Genomic DNA, 20,115 nt, shown 5'->3' on the forward strand with positions numbered 1-20,115 from the left:
TCAACCCCTCCTGCCAGCCGAGGCCTGTGACAGGCAGGTGCGTGTGGGCTGCTGTTGCCCTGGAAGCCAGCCTGCCAGCTTGGCGGGCCCAGCAGGAAGGAGACCCGCCCCCGGTGGGTCCCTCTGCCCTCCGTTCCCAAGCCCAGCTGGCTGAGGTGCAGGGTGGCCTCAGGAGATTGCACAAGAGCAGCAGCTAGGACCAAGGAGGCCTTTATTGTGCTCGGGCCCCTAGCGCTGTCGCTGCATTCCGTGGATGTGGGTCATGTTCCTTCCCTGGACTCAGCTCTGCTTTTTAGTTCATGGGAACAAGTGACGGCTGCAGCTGGACCCCTGCCCTGCCCCACGTCCTCCACAGTCCAGGGTTGGGGCAGTATCCGGCCTGTTCCAGGAGGCCGGTACCTCCTCCTTGGGCTCCTGGCTGCCAGCTGCTGGTGCCACCTCTCAAAGGCCTGGAATTGGGAGGGCCGGGAGAGGCCGTTCGTCTCTGGAGTCCTGCAGGGCCTGTGCTGGGCCTGGCTCTTTCAGTCCCTGTGGAGGCCCCACCCCCTGCCCTGGCAGCCAGGCCAAACACACGGGCCCAAAATAGATCTGACTTGTGACCTAGGCAGCCTTGCTCCAGGAGGAGCGGACACCACAGGGCACTTGGGACCCAGCCCCAAGCAGCTGCTGTGCCGCAGGTCAGACCTTGTTCCCAGTGTTCCCTTGTTCCCACTGGGCTGGGCTGTAGCCACCAGTCAGATCCAGGGCCCGCCATCCAGGCTGCACAGTTACCTCCGCAAGAAACAAAGGGGCCTCAGGGGCCAGCAGGGGAGACCCCACCCCACTCAGCAGTGTCCTGAGGTGCCCCTGGCTTGCAGGCCAGCTGGTGAGGGGTCCTGAGGCCGCCGCCATACCTGGGAAAGGACCCAGCTGTCTTCTCGCTGCTGTAGCCGCCTGGCCACTCGAAGCTGCAGGACCCGCCGCCGCCACACCCTCCAGGCCTGTCCCAGGTGCCACTGCCTGAGCTGAGGGTGGAGGTGACAAGGGGAGCCGCCTCACCATGAGGCCAAGGTGAAAGGTGCTGTTTGTAGGGTCAGGAGGAGGATGGGAGATGCAGCCAGGGTAAGGAGGGGCTGTCAAGCCTGCTTACCAGGCTCCAGGACAGCTGCTCGGCCCCTCGAGCACCTGCCCAGCGCTGCCACGTCACCCTAAGGCACCTGGCCCGCTGGGAGGCCTGGAACCTTCGGAGCAGAACTTCAAGGAGCGGGCACTTTAGGTACTTCCTCCTGGTGGCCAAGGCATCATGACCTCATCAAGGCCAGGGAGAAGGCTGCGCCTGGGCCTGCTCTCGCTCCTCCAGGCCCTATGGGACCAAGCCCTGGCCAGAGAGGCTTCAGGCCACCCACCGCCTCCCCAGTATGCCCACACAGCTGTCCGTACCCCAGCCTGCTTGAAGGACCCTCGCCTTCGAGGGCTTTGATCTCAGAGCCACAGGGCCATCCTGGAGCTGTAGTGGCCCTTGTGGGGGCCCAGCTGTGTCTTGGCCACTGCTGGAAGCGAGGGTGGAGGGGGCACTCCCTGGGGCCTGGAAAAGGGAATTAGGGCAGGAGAGGTTAGCACATATCTTCAGGGTAGCAGCTGCTTCCTCAGTGCCAGCCAGTTGAGGCCACAGGGAGTACGTGGTGAGAAGCCTGTGCCCTCCCCTCCCCCATGTCCCCAGGACTTTGGCTGCTCCAAGAGAAATAACGGGGCGGGGCGGGAAGGGAGCCACAATCTCCGCACAGCTGAGAGATTAAAAGGAGGAGGTGGGTGGGGAAGACAGGAACACTCAAGCCAGCTTGGGGTGGTGAGGAATTGACTTCCTGGCCCCCAAGGGCGGTGATACCTCACCCAGTCCACCATTCAGACACCCAGGGGCCAGGTCTCCTTACTGTGAGCCCCGGCCGCTTCCCCCTGCGGTCTCTGTCCGCTGTAAGTGTGATGTGGCCCAGGCTGCGTGGACCCTGTGGCCTGTGGCCTGCAGCTTTGTGTCTAAATGACAGTGAGAAGAACACTTGAGCCTGGGCGAGGACCTGCTGGAACCCAGCTGCCCTGGCCAACCACCAGTGGGACCCCCCATTCGTGCACCCAAATGGGAGGGTCCACCGCACCGTGAGACCTCCCATGAGCCTGAGGCCCCCAGAGATGGAGAAGGTGCTCCTGGGCGGTGTGGCCGTCCTCCCACCCGCTGAAGTCATTCAGTCAGAGGGAACCAGTAAGAGCTCACCTGGGCCAGGACCAGCTCTGAGGTGGTTGCCACGGTCCCCACTTAAGCTTTACAGGATTGAGTGAGTGACTTAGAGGCCTGAGCCCGAGCCCCCAGCTACTCCAGTATGTAAGTGGGGGGCCCCACGCCTCTGCAAGATGCCTCCTACCTGCCCATGTTGACAGATGAGGGGGCTTCCTCTGTGTGTGTGTGTGTGTGTGTGTGTGTGTGTGTACGTGTACGTGTACCTGCACCTGCAGCAGGGAGGAGGGCTGGAAAGAAGCTCACATGGTGCCATTGCAGCATCTGTTGTGTCTGTGGGCCTATTTCCCCAGCACTGTTTGGGATCCTTGCCTTTGCTGACAGGAGTGGAGTGAAAGAAATCCTCTGCAACCCAGCTAGAAATGGGGATACCCAGTACCCTGGGCCTGGCACTGTTACTGATCTGTCCATGTGAATCTTGCAAACCCTTAATCTCGCCTCCCAATTCCATTGAAAGAACAAAAACCACTTTAGTTTTCTCAGAGTCTGTAAACTCAGGGCTGGGGATACAGCTCAGCGGCACAAGCGCCTGCCTGGCAAGCGCAAGGTCCTGAGTTCAATTCCCAGTACCAAAAAAAAAAAGAATCTGTAAACTCTGCTCCTCCTGGCATCCTAGTGATCTTCAGAGACACTGCTCCACCTGCCCCGTCTGAGTCCTTCAGTGACGGTCCCGGCTCCCGTGCAGTGTCATCTTTTATGCCTGGTAGTGGTGGTGCCTCATCATTTGCCAGTGTCAGAACTAATAGCTTCAGGTCTGGAGAGGGGCTGGTGATTACTTATGAATACAAAAAATGATTTTTTTTTTTTTACTTTTATATTTTATTTTCTGTAATGGGCATATTGCATTTTTCCAATTAAAAGAAAACTTGGTTAAAATGAGACGGTGTCCATGGACCTATCTCAATCCCAGACTGCACGTGCTGTGTTACTTGTCTTCTTGAACAGACTCGGACCCGCAGCACCTGGGACTCTGCACCAGACCTGGACGGTGTTGGCCGGTGTTGCCCGCTCCCCAGGGCTGGGACAGCATGCAAGAGCCGGCTAGGGGTGGGGTCTGTAAAGCCTTTGGGGACCTGGAGAAGCGCCCAGCCTTGCTGCACCATGGGCTGGAATAAGCTGAAGCTACCATCCCTGGTCTGACGTTTTCAGACCCCCACCCACCTGAGCCCCACCTCACCTGCCTCCAAGGGGCTGGAGCATCCATCAGCAGGAGGAGGCGCCCTCTGCTGGCCGGCCTGGGCCAGTGCCTAAGGCTGGCACCCTGGGCCTGGGTCCCTCGGTCCAGCCGCACTCTGAGTAGCACTGTCCGCCACTGGGCCCAGTGGGTCCGCAGGATGCGCCCGAGCCCAGCCTGCAGGAGCTGGGTGATGGCCACTCGCTGGACGTGGCCCTGGGCCCAGGCCGCTAGGGCCCTGGAGAAGAGCCCAGAGCATGCCATCAGCACGGGGCCCCTCAGGCACGCCTTTCAGGAAGAGCCACCAAAACCCCCGGCCTGTGCCCTCCCCCTGCCGCCTTGCAGAGTTGAGTTAAGTGGGCTGCAGAGGGCTCTGGAAGGGGCAGCACCTTGTCCAACAGGGACAAGCACCCTGCTTAAGGGGCAGAGGGGGGCAGTCCTGCCAGCCACGCCTTGCCTCCTCTCCTAAGAACACACTGCCCACTTGCGTGCCCTGGCCCTGGGCAAAGCAGTGGCACACGTCTGGCCACGAAGCAGGACAGGACTCTTCAGAGACTTCCCCAAGGAGGGTCCCCCAGCTAGAAAGTGGTAAGGCTGGGCCTCACCCCTGGGACCAGCTGCAAGGCCAGGCTGGTCTCTCCCCACCCCCCAACCACCCTCCGGGCCTTTGCCTGCCACCCGGCCACCAAATATGCTCTGCCCCGCCACAATCGAGCTCACAGCCTGAGCCCGAGGCCCACAGCAGGGCTGCCCTTGGGCTGCGGGCACTTACTGGGCACTCAGCCTCTGGACAGCATGGACTCCACAGGTCCCCTGAAGCTCCAGGATCCAGCACAGGGCCACCTGCTGGGCCTCATGGCACTGGCCCAGGGCCACTTGCCATGCTACAAAGGCCTGCTGGGCCTGGGCTCTCCTCAGCTGTCTCTCTGCTAGGCCCTGCTGCGCACGGCTGCTCCAGTGCTGGACACAGGGCCGGGCCACATGCTGCTCCTGTACCCTGGCCGTCACCCCTCGGGCCCCCTGCCATGCGGCAAGTGCGGCCCCCAGTGCTCTCGTCCTTGGGGCATCCTGGAAGGCTGGACCCTGGGCCCTGGGCTCCCCCGTGTCTCTCCCAAGCTCACACCAGGCCTGGAAGTGGCTGCAAAATAGGAGCAGAGGAGAAAGCCAGCTGGCTCTGAGTCAGAGGTCAGAGCTACCCAAAAGGACTTCTCCAAGTCGCCTTCAGATAGTGTGAGTTACACAGCTTTGCAGGTGCAACAAGCAGTGTGCCTTAAAAAGGCCCTGGCCAACACATGCCTGTAATCCCAGTACCCAGGAGGCTGAGGCAGGGGGATGGCTGAGCGTGTGAGGCCAGCCTGAGGTACACAGTGAAACCATCTCAAAAAAAGAATAGAAAAATAAAAAGCAAGCAAAAATGTCCTGTCCAGGGACTAAGGGCAAAGGGCTTTGCTAAAAGGAAATTTAGTACACACAGACCCTATCTTCAAACCTTAGTCTTGGGGAGCAGATGCTGCCCCAGGAAGGCTTGTGGACTGACCATTTATGGGCTCACAGCTATGCCCCGTGATTAGGTGTTCGGGGAGGGGAGGGAGGAACACAATCTCCTGCTCCTGTCCTGCTCATTTGAATGCAGGAGCACAAGGCACAAAGCTGCCCTAGCCAGAAGGGGCACTCCTGGGGCTTGCCAGGGTCATAGGTGAGAGGGGGGCTTGCCAACCCCCAAAACAGATAAGGAGGGGTTGGTGATCACCCTCCCTTCCTGCCCCCTCCCTTCCCAGACCCCAGCCTCAGGGCCGTCCAGAGCGTCCATTCGCTGGCCTCCTCTGCTGCTTTCCCTGGGCTGGGGACCCCAACCTCCCCCAACCCCTGGTGCACACACCTGCGCATGTGCCTCTGCCGGGCCGCCTCCTGCCGCCAGCCCCGGAACACAGCCCTCCGCAGGCCCTGGAGGTGGCCATGCACCCACCTCCGGTACTTCTCACGCAGGAGCTGCTGTCCTGGGGCCAGAGAGACACCCACCGAAGAAGCCCTGGGTGCTCAGCCTGCCCTCTGTCCCCACCCACGTGGGCACAGATGCAGCCACACGACTGCCTCAATTAAAGGTTTCTGTGACAGGTGTCCTGCTGGTCGCAGGCCGTCCAGCTCTTGGAATTGTTGGGGTTTGGGAGTTGTTTTTGTTTGTTTGGTGCTAGAGATGGACCCCAGGGCCTTTGGCTGTGGTAAAGCTTACTTTACCACTAGGCATCAGGAGAATTTAAATAACCATCTAAATGTCTGGTTTAGCCAGGCGTGGTGGCACACGCCTGTGATCCCAGGCCTCGGTAGGCTGAGGCAGGAGGATCGTTGTGAGTTCGAGACCAGCCTGGGCTACAAAGTGAGCTCAAGGCCAGTTTAAACTGCATAGCGAGACTCTGTCTCAAAAAGACAACAAAAAAATGTCTGATTTGTCTCTACAACCAGAAAGTCTGGCAACCCTGGGCAGTAACTGGGCTGGAAAAGCAGCAGCTGCCAGAGGACAGGGCACTAGCTTTTCAGAAAAACCAAGGCCCTCAGGGACCCCCTTCCCGGTGTCCACGTGCTGGCTAAACCCCACCTGCAGGACCGGGGGACTGACGAACTTGCTTCTGACAACAGAACCCGGCAGAGGTGCCGCTGCCAGTTCTGCTATTAGGGGATGAAAAAGCTGCGGTTCTGGCTCAGGCTCTCACCTCCTTCTCTACCACCAGCCCTGGGTGTGCCTCACACGTCCCAGCCTGGCTCCCACCTCACCCGAAGTGCCCGGCCCCATCCTCAACTCACTCTGCCAGCAGGTGTGCCAGTGGCGCAGAGCATCCCGAGCCCGGCCGCGGCCCCGCTCCTGTGCCCACCGCTCTGCCTCCTGCCGCTGTGCCAGCCACCGCCGCCACAGGCCCAGGGCAGCCCTGCAGCTCCTGTCGCAGGCCTGGCAGGCAGCCAGCTCTCTCCAAGCCCCTTGAGCTGCTGACCAGTGGCTCCAGGTGAGGAGGATGCTGGGAACAGGAGTATCTACCCTGAGGACGGTCACTGTCGCCTGAGGCCGGCCCAGCCCACTCTGCCCCCCTCAGCAGCAAGGGGGCAGTGCTGGGACTGGAGCAGCCACATGCCCCACCAAGGGTCAAAGTGCCAGGCGGCGGGGATAGGAAGGGACCCCTAACCCCACTGCCGAGCCCGTGCTCAGCCACCAGCTGGTCCTTCCCACCGCTCCCCTTAGCTGTGCTGTCTTCCTGCCTTGACCTCCCCAGCCCTCCCCGCCCCCTGCCTAACTGCCCAGCTGCCCCTCACCTTGGACCCCAGGCAGGCCTCTCTCAAACTGTGTTGTGGGACTCCAGAAGGGAACCCCAGCCGTGACCTCATAGGAGGGGCCCAGACAAACTGGCGTGGGACGGGGGAGCCCTGGGATGCAGACCCCAAGGGGCTGCTGCTGTGAAGGGAGGGGGTGATGGGAGAGGAGAGAAGGAAAGCAGGGCTCCACAACGCTGGGGTGGGTCCCTACCGCCTCTGGAGGCTGCGGCACTGCCTCGCTGCACCCCACGCCCGCCAGGGCAGAAGGCGCTGGTCCCACTGCTGCAGCCCAGCGGCCTGCAGGTCACTCGTCCGGAGAGTGTCCAGGAGGTCGGGGGCTCCAGGACTCTAGGGAGGGAGGAGTATGGGTCCCCATCCTCTCCCCAGCTGCTCCCCGCCCCCCCCAGTCCTGCCCTGCACCTTCTCCAGGGAGCCCCGGCAGGCGCTGCTGCCCAGCCAGGCTGACCCGCCTGGGGTGCTGTCCAGTGGCTCCAGGTCCGAGGTGGCTGCACTGCTGGCTGACGGGGCATCTACACCCCACACCCTCTGGTGCCAGCAGCTCAGGACGCGCCGCAGGGCCCGCTCCCTTGTGCCCTGGAAGAAGGAGCTGTGGAGAAGAGTGAGTGGAGGTGGGGGTGCCAGGCTGGGGCTACCATGCTCTAGCCCCCAGGGAGAACAAAGCTGGCAGGGGTCAGCACAGGCCCTGCAGCCCTGCTCTCTGAACCGGCCACACGCTGGGGGCCTGGGGGCTCCAAGACACACCTTGGCCAGGGTCCCATCCCCAGGGACTTGGGCATAACAGCCTGGAGGTGGCCTGGGCGGGGCTCCCTGGCTCCTCCAGCTCTGCCCAGGTGCTGACTGCCCACCTATATCCCCTGCTGGTCCCCACTCACCCCCAGGCTGGGATGGGGTACGGGGGTGCGTGTTGCTGACCAGGGTGAGCTGGGCCCTGGGTTCAAGGGCCCAGACTCCAGCACCCACACTCAGCACATCTGTCTGCTCAGCCACGGACAGGAAGACTGGCCCCGGGAAGGGCGTTTCTTTTTCTTTTCCTTTTTTTTTTTTTTTCTGGTACCGTGACTTGAACTCACGACCTTGCACTTGCCAGGTAGGCGCTGTGCAGCTGAGCTAAATCCCCAGCCCCAAGGGGAAGGGCGTGCGGAGGAGGGACTGCGGGAGGGAGGGAGGGCGGTGCCCTGAAGGATCTCGGACCGAGTTCCTGGATGCGATGAAAAGACGGAGGCTCTGCGTGGGCCACGTGGGTTCGGAGACAGTGGGTGCCAGGTGTGGCTTCCAAGGACAGAGTTCTTTTTTTTTTTTTGGTACTGGGGTTAACACACGGCCTTCACACTGAAGGCCCAGACCCATTTTTTATTTATTTTGAGACAAGGGGTTCGGGGGTTCGGGGACAGTGGTGTGGCTTCCAAGGACAGAGTTCTTTTTTTTTTTTTGGTACTGGGGTTAACACACGGCCTTCACACTGAAGGCCCAGACCCATTTTTTATTTATTTTGAGACAAGGTCTTGTTAAGCTTTGAACTCAGCCTCCCAGCATGCCGGGATTATAGGTGTGCACCACAGCGCCTGGTTAGGGGGACTTCCTTGCTCCTGATTCACAGTGTGACTTGGAGCCAACTGCTGTGTTATGAGGCAAATGGGGCAGAGGGGATGCGAGCTCCGCACCCTGGCTCCTTCCCTCCTACCTTCACTGGATTTATTCTGTGCCTACAGCGTGCCAGGCACCCGCCGGGTGCTGGGGAGACAGACAGGGCACCTGCCGCCAGGGGGCGCACTCTCAGGGGGGCTGAGCCAGGATGGCTCCACCTAGATCCAGCCACCTGGGCAGAGCTGAGTCTGTGTTCCCAGCAGCCCTGCGGCCCCAGCGGCCCTCTGCTCCATCATCGCCTCAGTGACCCTTGGTACCTCCCAGGGGGCATCTGCTGGGCACAAGCAAGGGAAGGGAGTGTGGCTGCTCCCCTAAGAGACACTCCTCTGGGTGCCAAGCCCCCCTCGGGAGCCCACCCTATGCCCCCAGGCCAACCTGGGGCCCCAGCTCCTGGACACCTACTTGGCCCGCTGGCGCTGGGACAAGCGCGTTCCCCAGAGCAGCAGGGCCCGGCCGAGGGACAGTCTCAGGCAGGCGCCCTGCAGGGACACCGGGGCCATGGTCTCCAGGCCATGGGCTGAGCTTCGGAGGGCCAGGTCGCCTGAGAAGCAGGGGGAGCTGAGTCAGACACACCCTCCCGCCTCCCTCTGCCTGGGGCTGCCCTTGGGCACCGGCCCCTCCCACGTGCTCCTGAGCCCTCCCTCCCAGCCTGGAGGACCCCAACATTCCCAGGCAGTGGGGGCGGGGCTGTGTGTCCCCCACCAGACCACGATCTTCCTGAGGTCGGGGCCCCATCTCTCCCACATGGGAAAACCCAGGGCCGAGCCAGCCTGCAGGGAGGAGGTGGAGCAGGGCCGCCATCACACCCCAGGGGGTCTGCCTGGGCTGGGGTCTGCCCACCCCTGGGCTCCTCCAGGAGTCCCCTGGCCCACAAGGCCCCCAAGTGCCACCATCTCCTACCACAGGGACCTGAAGCTTTCTCTGGGCCCGCTGCCCAGGGACCTCAGGTGGCAGGGTTTGCAGGGCTGAGAGGGAAAGGGACCCCTGTACCTGCCCTCACTTACCCCCCTTCTGCCAGCAGAGGAACAGCTGGGTCACCTTCGCCCCATCTGACTCTCGGCGCTGCTTCATCTGCACCCACTGTCCCAGGCATATCCTCAGCGTCCTCCTGCGGTGGTCAGCCAGGTGGCCCTGGCACTGGGCCTCTCTTTTTACAACCTGCTGCCAGGCCCGGAAGCACCTAGGAGAGCAGCGGGAGAGTGTCCAGCCTCTGCCGTGGACCAGGCTACTCTCCAGGCAGAGGCGAGCCCTGCGCCATTCAGAACCTCAGTTTCTCCTCTGTAAAATGGGCTGCTATGAGAACGGGGCCTGTTACCTGCTCAGGCCACAGTGCCATCCCCCCGGGTGCATGAATGGCTGCTTTTGGCCTCAGTCCCTCCACTCAACTGCTCTCGGTAGCCAGAGCAATACTTTTTGGGCCTCAGATCCCAAGGCCTGACCCTCCAAGTGGCCCCTGGCCCTGTGAGACCCGCCCTGGGCACCTCCCCAACCCTTCCTCAACCCCCAGCCCCCTCACCCAGTTCAAAACGAGCCTTGGCGACATATCAAGGACCAATGCCAAAAAATAAATGAACAAATAAAAAGGAGCTTCCCAGCCCTGGACTCCGGTGGCACTAATTCCCCATCTGTTCCCCCACCCGCCCCGGGTCCCTCAGGGATGCGGGCACAGGTGGGAGAGCCAGCCCCGGGGTGGACCTCGCGCTCAGCTGGGTCAGCTGCCTTCCTGTCCCATGCTAGAGGGGCGGGAGCCGATCCACCTCCCCTACCTGCACAGCCATTCTCTCCCCGGCTGAGGGGCCGTGGGGGGCACATCTGTCCTTTGTGTCCTCTGAGTGACCTCCCCGAGGGGCCCCGTCTCCTTCCTGGCCCCGTCCTTCTTCTGGCACCATAGAAGGAAGACTGCAGAGCGGGGACAGGGAGACTGGTAGAGGGAGGCTCCAGGCTAGGGGGGCTGGGACACCTGGGCTGCCACTTGCCCCATCTCTGGGGGTTCCCCTGCCCGAGTGCCAGGCCCTGTGATGAGTAATCCCACATTCTCGCCTCTGGCGCGGGCCACTGTGAGTGTCAGAGGGACCCAAACGCAAGGTGTGCACCTCTCGTGGCTGTGCATCCTGAGCTGGTCGCTTAACCTCTCTGAGCCTCAGTTCCCCATCAGTAAAACGGGCACAGCACTTTGTGGGAAGCCACAAATGAGGCCGGAAAGGAGCAGATAGTAACACTGACCCCTGGGCCCTGCCTGGGCTGGCCCTGTCCCTGGCTCCCCACTGGCTCACCTGCCAGCCGCTGCAGGGCCTGCAGGGTCTGGACTCTCCGGTCTCCACCGTCTCCCTCCACTCCGCTGTCTGGTCTCTGCCCAGGGTTCAGCGGAGGAGGCTGGGCTTCCTCCTCCTCCCTCAGGCTCCCTGCCCTGCAGTGGCCCAGAGACAGATGCTGCCAGGGCTGTGGGGGTACACAGTCCCGGCCTGTGTGTGCCAGCCGGAGCGCAGAGCCCCTGCACTCACCCCCCATTCCCGGCGGGTCATTTTATCCTTCAGCATAGGAGCTGTTGTGGGGCAGGGGGCTCTGTGTTTGCTTTATTTATTTATTTTTTGTCTTTTTGAGACAGGGTCTCACTATGCAGTTCAAGCTAGCCTTGAATTCGCTTTGTAGCCCAGGCTGGTCTTGAATTTGCAACAATCCTCCTGCCTCGGCCTCCCGAGTGCTGGGATTATAGGCGTGCACCAGCACACCCAGCTAATGTGTTTGCTTTATTCTCTCTCATTTTATTTTTTTGTGGTGCTGGAGATGGAGCCCAGGGTCTTGTACATGATAGACAAGTACTCCACCGCTGAGCTACACCTCCAGACTCCTATTTAGATTACTGTGGAGGGTAGGTAGGCGGTATTGGGAATTGAACCCAGGCTTCTGCACTGAGCTACATCCCCAGCATGTTTTTATTTTTCATTTTGAGACGCTGTCTCACTAAATTGTCCAGGCTAGGCTCAAACTTGGAATGCTCCTAACTCAGCCTCTTGGAGTGCAGGGATTACAGGTGTGCACCACCATGCCCAGCTTTATCTAGATTCTTTTCTTTCCTTTCTGGATTTTCAAGACAGGATCTTGTTGTATAGCCCAGGCTGGCCTCAAACTCATGGTGATTCTCCTGCCTCAGCCTCCTGCGTGTTGAGATTACCAGTGTGTGCTGCCATACTCAACTTTTATTTAGATTCTTTACAATAAACATGTATTAAAATAAGTGTCATTGGGCCGGGGATATAGCTCAGGAGCACAACTGCCAGCCTGGCAAGTGCAAGGTCCAAAGTTCGATTCCTGGTACCAAAAAACTAAAAGCAAACAAACAAAAATAATAAAATAAGTGTCATTTAACTGTTTTAAATATATCTCTTCAGCTGGGCATGGTGGCGCATGCCTGTAATCCCAGCACTCGGGAGGCTGAGGCAGGAGGATCATTGTGAGTTTGAGACCAGCCTGGGCTACAAAGTGAGCTCAAGGCCAGCCTGAACTGCATAGCGAGACCCTGTCTCAAAATGGTGAAAAAATAAATAAATAAATAAATAAATCTCTTCAATTTAAAAATAAGAGCAAGAAAACTATACCACTGTAGTAGAAAATTAGAGAAATGAAGAAGAAAATCACCAGTCTGAATCCCACTGCTCCAGAGATGAGCACTATTTTCATCTTTGCATTTTTAAATGGGCCTTTTTTTGGTGTGTGTGTATGAGGAATCGAACTCAGAACCTTGCACTTGCCAGGCAGGTGCTTGTGCCGCTGAGCTATATCCCGGCTGCATTTTCAAATGAATATTAATTTTTTAATCTTGAGTTGCGGCAAAATACAGAAACAGGAGAATCACCATTGCAGCCACTTTTTGTGTCCAGCTCAGTAGCACTATGTATATTCACAGTGTGCCACGCTTAGGTTTTGTCTTCTTTGTCGTCCTTTTTCTCTATTTTACATAGCTGGGAAAAATAGTTTAGATACTATTTTTAGTATCTGTTTTTACTATTTTATTTTTTCATTTAACATTTAAAAAGCCCTACACAAATACCTGTAAAAGACATTTACAGATGTGGGGCACTGGTTAGGGGAATGAAGATTTCAGGTTTTATACTTCAAACTATTTTTAAATTTTTTTTATTTATTCGACAGTACTGGGGATTGAACCTGGGGCCTTCACACTGAGATACATCCTCAGCCCATTTTTATTTTGAGACAGGATTTCACTAAGTTGCTAAATTTGCCAGACTGGGTTTGAATTTACAATCCTCCTGCCTTAACCTCCCAGAATGTTGAGATTACAGACATGCACTATTACACCTGGTTTGAATGTGTCTTTTTTGCTGTTGTTTGGTTTTTTTTTTGGTACCAGGAATCAAACTCAGGACCTTGTGCTTGCCAGGCAGGCAGGCACTTGTGCTACTGAACTATATCCTCGGCCCTTGAATGTTTTTAACTCAAGCAAGCTGGCCAGGGATGTAGCTCAGCAGCGTAAGTGCTTGCCTGGCAACCCAGAGGTCATGAGTTCGATTCCCAGTACCAAAAAAAAGAAAAATATTAATTCAAGCACACATTACTGTTATGAGTAGAAATAAAACAAGTAAAGGTATTGAAAAGAAAAAAATAGAGGAAAAAGAGGAGAGAGGAAGAATTTTATTTTTTGAGACAGGGTCTCACTGTGCAGTTCAGGCTGGCCTCAAACTCATGGCAAGCCTCCTGCCTCAGCCTCCTGAGTGCTGGGATTACAGGTGTGTGCCACCATGCCTGGCTGGAATTTTTTTTTTCTTTAATTTCACAAACATCTCACAGTGTGGTTGCCCAGCTGGTCACAGCATTAGGCTAAGCTGCACTCGCCGGCTGTTGCGAGTGTTTTTGATTACAAACTACACTGTGATGGACATTATTTTGTGCAAATCTTTGTCTATACCTGCCCACCTCATCCTCATTTTCTTGTAAGGGGCTGGAGGGGGCAGCATGACAGGAAGCAGGGGATAGAGGCCCCAGCTGCCCAGGCCACGCAGGCTGCCCTGGGGGACCCAGCCTACCTGCTTCTTGCTGTGGGGCACCCTGCTGCCTCTCCTCCCCCGTGGGGGACTTGGTCCTTGCCGCTCCAGGAAGCGCAGGGTCTGGACGAAGGCTGGACATGGGGCTGCCATTGTTTCCTCCTCACCACTAGGAGTCTCCACTGGGTTGGGGCAGAATGGGCGGGAGGCATTAGCTGCCGCCTTGAATGTTCCCCCGAGGATCACCAGGAAAGGGTGGGAGACCGTAACCCTCCTGTCAGACCCCAGCCCCTCTGGCCTTAACCACTAGACTACCCTGCCCCCTTGGAGTGAGTGAGTGAATGGAGAGAAGGGTCCCAACAGGCTGGCTTTCTTTGGTAGGAAAAACCTCAGGACAAGGCACCTCTTTCCCACGTACTCTTCCAGTCCTGCCTGGCAAGCCACTAGTGAAAAATAGCAACCAGTTTTGTTTTGATTTCTTTCTTTTTTTTTTTTTGAGACAGGTTCTCACTATGTAGTTCAGGCTGGCCTTGAACTCACTATAGAGCCCAGGCTGCTCTCAAACTTGGGGGTGATTTTCCTGCCTCAGCTTCCCAAGTGCTAGGATTATAGACGTGTATCACCATGCCCTGCAAAAATAGCACCCACTTATGTGGTAGAGTGCTTGCTTGCTAGGTGCTGTGCAGGGATCTAAGTCTTTTATGAATTTAATCTCATAATAACCTAAAGAGACATATACTATTATTATTTCATTTTAGAGATTAAGAGACTAAGGCACAGAGAGGATAACTAACTTGCCCAAGGTCACACAGCCAGAAAGTGGAGGAGGTAAGATTCCAACTCAAGCAGAGTGGGTTTTGGAGTCTGAACTACGGGACCCACTCCCTGACACACCCAAGCTCCATCACCTCCTCCTGGGCTGACCTCTCGGAAGGTCTGGGCCAGCAAGGCCTTTGCATGTCGCCTCCACGCCACCTCCAGCCAGGCCTCGCGGAGCGACAGGGTCCACCGCAGGGCCCGGAAGCCTTCTGGAAACAGCTGCCTGCGGCTCAGAGCCACGGCTGCCCCCGCTGCCTGCTGCCTCCGCATCACACACATCCAGGCTCTGAAACATCTGGACAGCAGCTGCTGGCTGGGGATGACCAGGGCTGGTCAGGGGCAGCCCCGAGCCTCCCACCCCAGGGATCCACTGGCCGCTGGCACCATCCTGTGGCTTTTCCAGCAATCACAAGGGGAACGACCCCAGGTCCCACTGCAGCCTGGCACGGCCTCCCTCTGGCTCAGGGCTAGATGTGGAAACTCCAGATAAAAAGCTGGGGGGGGGGGCACAGAATACCCCTTTTGACTCCACGAGTCCAGCAGCCTCAGTTTACTATTTAGGGACCCCAACCCACCACACCCAGCCATGGCCTCCGCGGGCCACGGGGCTCTCTTCCGGGGCCACACTGTCTCGGGCCTTGCTCTGGGGAAGCAAAGGACGAGACACAGCGCTCAGGCCGAGTGGGGCAGGGGAGCCTCTGCTGAGAACCCCAGTCTCACCCAGCCTCCCTGGGCTCCACCCAGTGGACGCCCCTCCTTGCCGGGGCTTCATCCGGGGGACCGGAAGCTGTCTTCTCTCCCGGCTCCATCGGAGGGCGCACTTCTTCCCACCCGGGTAGGACTCTCCCGGCTGTGGCGGCTCTGGAGCAGGCTGAAGAGCCGAGCCAGGCCTCCCTGCTGTCGGACCTTTGAGAGGTGGGCCCTGCGGACTCCTGCTCTTCCAGCCTGAGGGACTGGGCAGGAAGGACTTCCCGCTCAGAGTAATGGAAACGTCCAGTCCACATTCCCAAAGAGGTCTTGGGCGATGCTGGCTGGCTGGGTGCCCAAGGGTCTGAGTGACCAGCCTGGGTCCCCTGAGTCACCCAGAGATCTGTGGCTTCCCCGTGGCCATGGGGGTGTCTCCTCCTCTCATCGCAGGACGAAAGAGCAAGCCGGCTGTGCTGGGCGCGGGCAGGAAGGGCCTGGCCACCGCCCGGGGAGGGGCCCCGCTGTGCAGGGCCCGGGGGCTCCCGAGATGCCCGGCCCCCGAGACGGGCTGCCTGCCACTCCAGGTGCTGCACAGAAGTCAGCAGCTGGTGGATGGCCGCGCGGGACGGGCGCTGAGCCTGAGGGACAGCCAGGTCCTCCAGGGTGAGGGGCTCCCCTGTGAACCTAGAGGTCTGGCCCCCCAGGCGCCCCCAGAATCCGGGGCCTGGCCATGTGCGCCCATGGGGAGGGGCAAAGCTTGCCGTGGGCCTGGGGGCTGTGGCCGGGCGTGTCTGCCACAGGCAGGGGGACAGGCGAGCCAGCGCTCCGAGGCTGCCCCGGGGAGGCGGGCTGGCAGCCCCGGTCAGACCCAGGTTACTCTGCCGGGCCGCAGGCGCCTTTCCTGGGGGCCTGCGGGTGCGGGGCTGCACGTTGCACTGTCGCGGGAAGCTCGAATTCACCAGCCAGCCCGTCGTGTCCTTCAGGGCTGGGCCCCGGCGGGGACGAGGGCTGGAGAGGTTGGTCTGGATGCGGCGGGGCTCCTGGCACAGCGCTGTCCCCGAGGAGCAGGTGGCGGCAGGTCCTCCCCTTGCAGCCCCGCACATGGACGACGGCCATGAGCCATGGCCACTGCCCAGGTTGACACCCTGGGTCCTCAGGAATTTTTGCTGCTCTGCAGAAAGGAGAGACAGTCGTGGCCTGAAGAGGACTCGGATGGTCACTGGTCAGGTGACCAGGATGCACCGGACAGGGGCATCCAGGCCTCAGAGCCAGGCAGGGCAGGGTCCCAGGCCGGAAGGAGCCAGGACTTCAGCAATACGGGTCTTGAACCTGAGTAGGACACAAGGCCAGAACCCCCCTAGGGCGTGGACAGGAGAGCGAGGTAGAAGCCACGGGAGACGCCAGGGAGGCTGAGGCGGGTGGCTGGGGTCAGGGCTGCACACAGGAAAATTAGATGAGCTGGGAGGCAGAGCCAAGAGTGTTAGAAGAGGGGGCACCAGTAATCCAACACTCTGGGGAGGCTGAGGCAGGAGGGTCAGAAGTGCAAGCATAGCCTGGGAAATTTAGCAAATTAGTGAGGCCCTATCTCAGAATTCAAAATTTTTAAAAAAGGGCTGGGGATGTAGCTCAGTGCAAAGGCACTGGGTTCAATCCCTAGTACTGCAAAAAATCAAAGAAGGAAGAAGAGGGAGAGGAGGAGGAGGAAGAGCAAAGTAAGGCAAATAATCAAGGGTCACTCCTTAATTTCTGGCTTGGGCAGAGGCCATGGAGGGCAGCAGGCTGGGCAAGACCTAATGTATCAGCTAAAAGTGAGCTGCTCTGGGGAACGTGGGGTGGGACTTGGAGCCCCTGCCTGGTCCCCCCAGGCTCCTCACAGCACTGAGAGCTCAAAGGAATTCATGAGCTACTGGGGGCTCTCAGCACAGGGCCTAGAGTGGGCCATAAAAGTGACTGCCTTTGTGGATACAAAATAAAGCTCAGAGAGGCTGAGCAACTTGCCCCATGGTCACACAGCTACAATACAAAGAAACTGGATGTGAATCTGAATTTGTCCTGTCTTCCCTCGTGCTGGCCTGGACCAGCAGCTCTGTGGCCTTCTCATGGGCCCAGGAGCCTGAGCATGGTGGTCCCCTGCCACTACCCCTGGCACTGCCTGGCCTGCAGAGCCTGATTCAGCCAGTGCCAGCCAGGCCCACTCTGGGTCTCGCCTCTTCCTGACCTCTCACTAGGACACGGGCCTCAACCAACCCTGGGAAGCCAATATCTAGAATCTGGAAGGCCCCCAGCAGACCTATAACAAGAGGGGACCCTATTCCCACACCCACCCACCCACCCAGGCCCCCCGGGCCTCTTGCCTGGCCTCAGGGGAGTGGCAGGCCCCAGGAGCACATTCTCCTTGTGGCTGGTGACGGGTCTCGGTTCCATGGGCTTGGGGCAGCTGTGTCCTTGGTCGGCTCACCGGGTCAATCAGCAGAGCTGGGCCAGGGTGTAGCTAGGTGGTGAGCACTTGCCCGGCACACACAGGCCCTGGGTTCCGTCCCCAGCTCTGAAAAATAAAAATAATAATCAAATGGTCTCTGCAGGGAGAGGTCTCTACGGGGCTACACCTGCCCACCTTCAGCAGCGAACCCGGCTGCCTACACCTCTTCCCCGCTTTGCACCATCCTTTCCGGTGTCCCCCAGCCTGTGGCTTCTGACCAGGACACTGACTCCAGACCCTGCAGCTCTCCCGGGCGGGGCCTGGGGGAGGGAGGAGCAGGCTCGGAGAATTCTGGGTCCTGCCCCACAACCTGAAGCGCTTTGCGCTCAGTTCTGGGTTCACTGTCACTTTCATGAGCACACCCTGCCCCAGTGCTCTGTGCCATCCACACTTGGGGAGTCCCCCAAGGCTCCGGGCCTCGCCCCCAGGGGCTTGCCGCCGCACGGTCCTGCCACGGCCCCTCCTGGACCAGATCTCTCCGCTGACCTGCAGACCAACCCAGGGCGGACCCAGCGCCTCCTCCACATGGCTGCCCAGATGTCCACGCGCGTCTCAGCATCCGAGGGCCCAACACTGACCTCCTGGATGCCCCCAAACCAATCTTTCCCAGTTGGGCAGCTCCCTGCTCCATGCACGGCAGTTCCAGCCTTTCCTTCAGGTGACTCAGGAAACTAGAGCCGCCCTGCCTCCCCAAGCCGGTTTCAAGCTGTAATGGCAGAGTTGAAGAGTTGCCACAGATACCGCTCGTTGGTCCCACGCTGTGATCTGGCTCTGTTTCCTGAGGGACCTCACTCCCCCTCCGCCTCCTCACTCTGCTCCAAGCACCCAGCCAGTGTCCCGGCTCTGTCTCCCGCTCCCCCTACAGCCCCAGGCCCTTTGCACTGCTGTGCCTCCAGGTGGAACTCTGTCCCTGCTCCTCCTGCCTTTCAGGCCCACCCCAGACATTACAGTGCACCGTGCAGCCTGTCATCTGGCTTGCAGGGTGACCCCAAGACTCAGTGCCCCACGGTCAGAAAGGTCTCAAAGCCGGGCGTGGTAGCACACGCTTGTAATCCCAGCACTCGGGAGGCTGAGGCAGGAGGATCGCTGCAAGTTCCAGACCAACCTGAGCTACAAAGTGAACTCAAGGCCAGCCTGAATAGCATAGTGAGACCCTGTCTCAGAAAGACCAGAAAAAAAAAAAAAAAAAAAAAAATGAAAGGACTCAAAGCTGGTCCACCGCTGCTGAGGACCCAGACCAGACCGCCCCCCTCCCACAAAGTTGAGCGGAGGCAGCTCAACCCCTTCCCACACCGGGTCTGGGCTCCCTGCCATCTGCTCCTCGGCCCGCCTGCCTGCTCGCCACCCTCCCGGTCCACCGAAGGACGCTCGGGGCCTCGCTCCCATTCCCGGCAAAACAGTTTGCGGCCGTTTCCTGCCCTCCTGGGTCTCCAGGAGGAGACCTGCCTTTAGGCGCTTAGGTCTTCCTCGCGTCCTTCTTCGCCCAGGTGGGGCTGACCCTGGAGGGGACCTCAACCGGGGACCGCTAACGACCCCGGGAGGTGAGCGGTGGAGGGGCTGGGGGTGTGTGGAGATCGGCGCCGGCACGCCCCGGCCACGCCCCGGCCACGGCCCGGCCACGCCCCCAGCCACGCCCCCACGCCTCAGGCGACCAGGGCTGGAGCTTGGGTTGGGGCGCGAGGGGTCCTTGGGGTAGAGCACAGGGTCCTCAGCACCGGCTTCCGGCCCAGGCCCTGTGCCTCTGGTTTCAAGGCACATGGCCCGGAGCAAACTTACTGCACGGTCTCCCTGCCTCCGGCTGGGAATGCACCGCTCACCCCGTCTACTCGTGGTGCCCCCAAACACTTCCTTCAAGACTCCAAGCCTCCTGCATTTGCCACCTGTCAGGCCTTGGCCCACTTGTTTACCACTGCCCTCTGCTGTGCTCTTGGTTCTCTGTCTCGTCTCCGGCTCCCCTCCCCTCTCCTCCCCTCCCCTGGGGATCGAACCCAGGACCTTTGCACATCCACTTTATTTTATTTATTTATTTATTTTTTTCCGGTACTGGGAATCGAACTCACGACCTTGCACTTGCCAGGCAGGCGCTGTACCACTGAGCTAAATCCCTAGCCCCATGTTGTGGTTGTTTCTGAGGCAGGGTCTCACTATGTAGTTCAGGCTGCCCTTAAACTCACTATATAGCCCAGACTGGCCCCAAACCCACTGCAATCCTCCTACCTCAGCCTCTCAAGTGCTGCAATTACAGGTCTGTGCTACCACACCCTGCGAGACTTCTGTTTTGGCCGTTATTTGCCTGATATCCTCCTTATAGCCATATATTTTAGTGTGTTGCTTGCAAACAGTATAGCTGGTATTTTTAAAAGTCTGATTTAATGATACTGAATTTTAAATACATATTTATTTTTGTCCTACTGGGAACTGAACACAGGGAGCACTAAGCTACATCCCCAGCCCTTTCTAAATTTCATTTTGAAACCAGGTGTGGTGGCACGCACCTAGGATCCCAGAACTCCAGAAGCTGAGTCTGGAGCATCGTCAAGAATTCAAGGCCATTGGGGCTGGGGATTTAGCTCAGCAGCACAGCGCCTGCCTGTCAGGCACGAGGTCGTGAGTTCGATTCATGGTACCAGAAAAAAAAAAAAAGAAAGAATTCAAGGCCATGGACCAGGGGATATAGCTCAGTGGTGTAAGGGCCTGCCTGGCAAGCACAGGGTCCTGAGTTCGA

The 20,115-nt window shown here is 59.0% G+C and overlaps 1 protein-coding gene across 3 annotated transcripts; it reads right to left on the reverse strand.

Moving 5' to 3' along the window:
- Positions 1–156: 156 nt before the first annotated feature.
- On the reverse strand, positions 157–18,755 carry LOC102006464 (chromosome unknown open reading frame, human C1orf167). Of its 3 annotated transcripts, XM_013504259.1 has the most exons (21): positions 18,684–18,707; positions 17,969–18,096; positions 17,266–17,456; positions 14,945–16,082; positions 14,330–14,537; positions 13,448–13,587; positions 10,679–10,812; positions 10,172–10,304; positions 9,410–9,585; positions 8,808–8,946; positions 7,161–7,347; positions 6,952–7,088; positions 6,240–6,448; positions 5,320–5,437; positions 4,213–4,578; positions 3,444–3,678; positions 1,911–2,010; positions 1,420–1,564; positions 1,130–1,265; positions 894–1,004; positions 157–449 (listed from the first exon to the last, which is right to left on the reverse strand). In XM_013504259.1, exons 3-21 carry the CDS (start codon positions 17,333–17,335, stop codon positions 261–263), a joined length of 4,071 nt encoding a protein of 1,356 aa, XP_013359713.1. In that variant the 5' UTR covers positions 17,336–17,456; positions 17,969–18,096; positions 18,684–18,707; the 3' UTR covers positions 157–260. The 3 variants fall into 3 exon arrangements, with proteins under 3 accessions (XP_013359713.1, XP_005404046.1, XP_013359714.1); XM_005403989.2 differs by lacking the exons at positions 17,969–18,096; positions 18,684–18,707 and adding an exon at positions 17,877–17,962; XM_013504260.1 differs by lacking the exons at positions 157–449; positions 894–1,004; positions 1,130–1,265; positions 1,420–1,564 and having other exon boundaries at positions 1,917–3,339; positions 18,684–18,755.
- Positions 18,756–20,115: the final 1,360 nt, after the last annotated feature.

Source organism: Chinchilla lanigera, unplaced genomic scaffold (assembly GCF_000276665.1).
Source record: "Chinchilla lanigera isolate Chin_1 unplaced genomic scaffold, ChiLan1.0 scaffold00085, whole genome shotgun sequence".
In the NCBI taxonomy this organism is placed as follows: domain Eukaryota; kingdom Metazoa; phylum Chordata; class Mammalia; order Rodentia; family Chinchillidae; genus Chinchilla; species Chinchilla lanigera.

Excerpts from the sequence above, each read along its gene's own strand:
- LOC102006464 (XM_013504259.1), bottom strand. The coding sequence starts at position 17,335 with ATGGAACCGAGACCCGTCACCAGCCACAAGGAGAATGTGCTCCTGGGG. Across the intron at positions 7,348-8,807 it reads TCCCAGCGCCAGCGGGCCAA|CTCCTTCTTCCAGGGCACAA; the intron begins GTAGGTGTCCAG and ends TCTTCTCCACAG. Across the intron at positions 4,579-5,319 it reads CGGCAGAGGCACATGCGCAG|CCACTTCCAGGCCTGGTGTG; the intron begins GTGTGTGCACCA and ends CCTATTTTGCAG.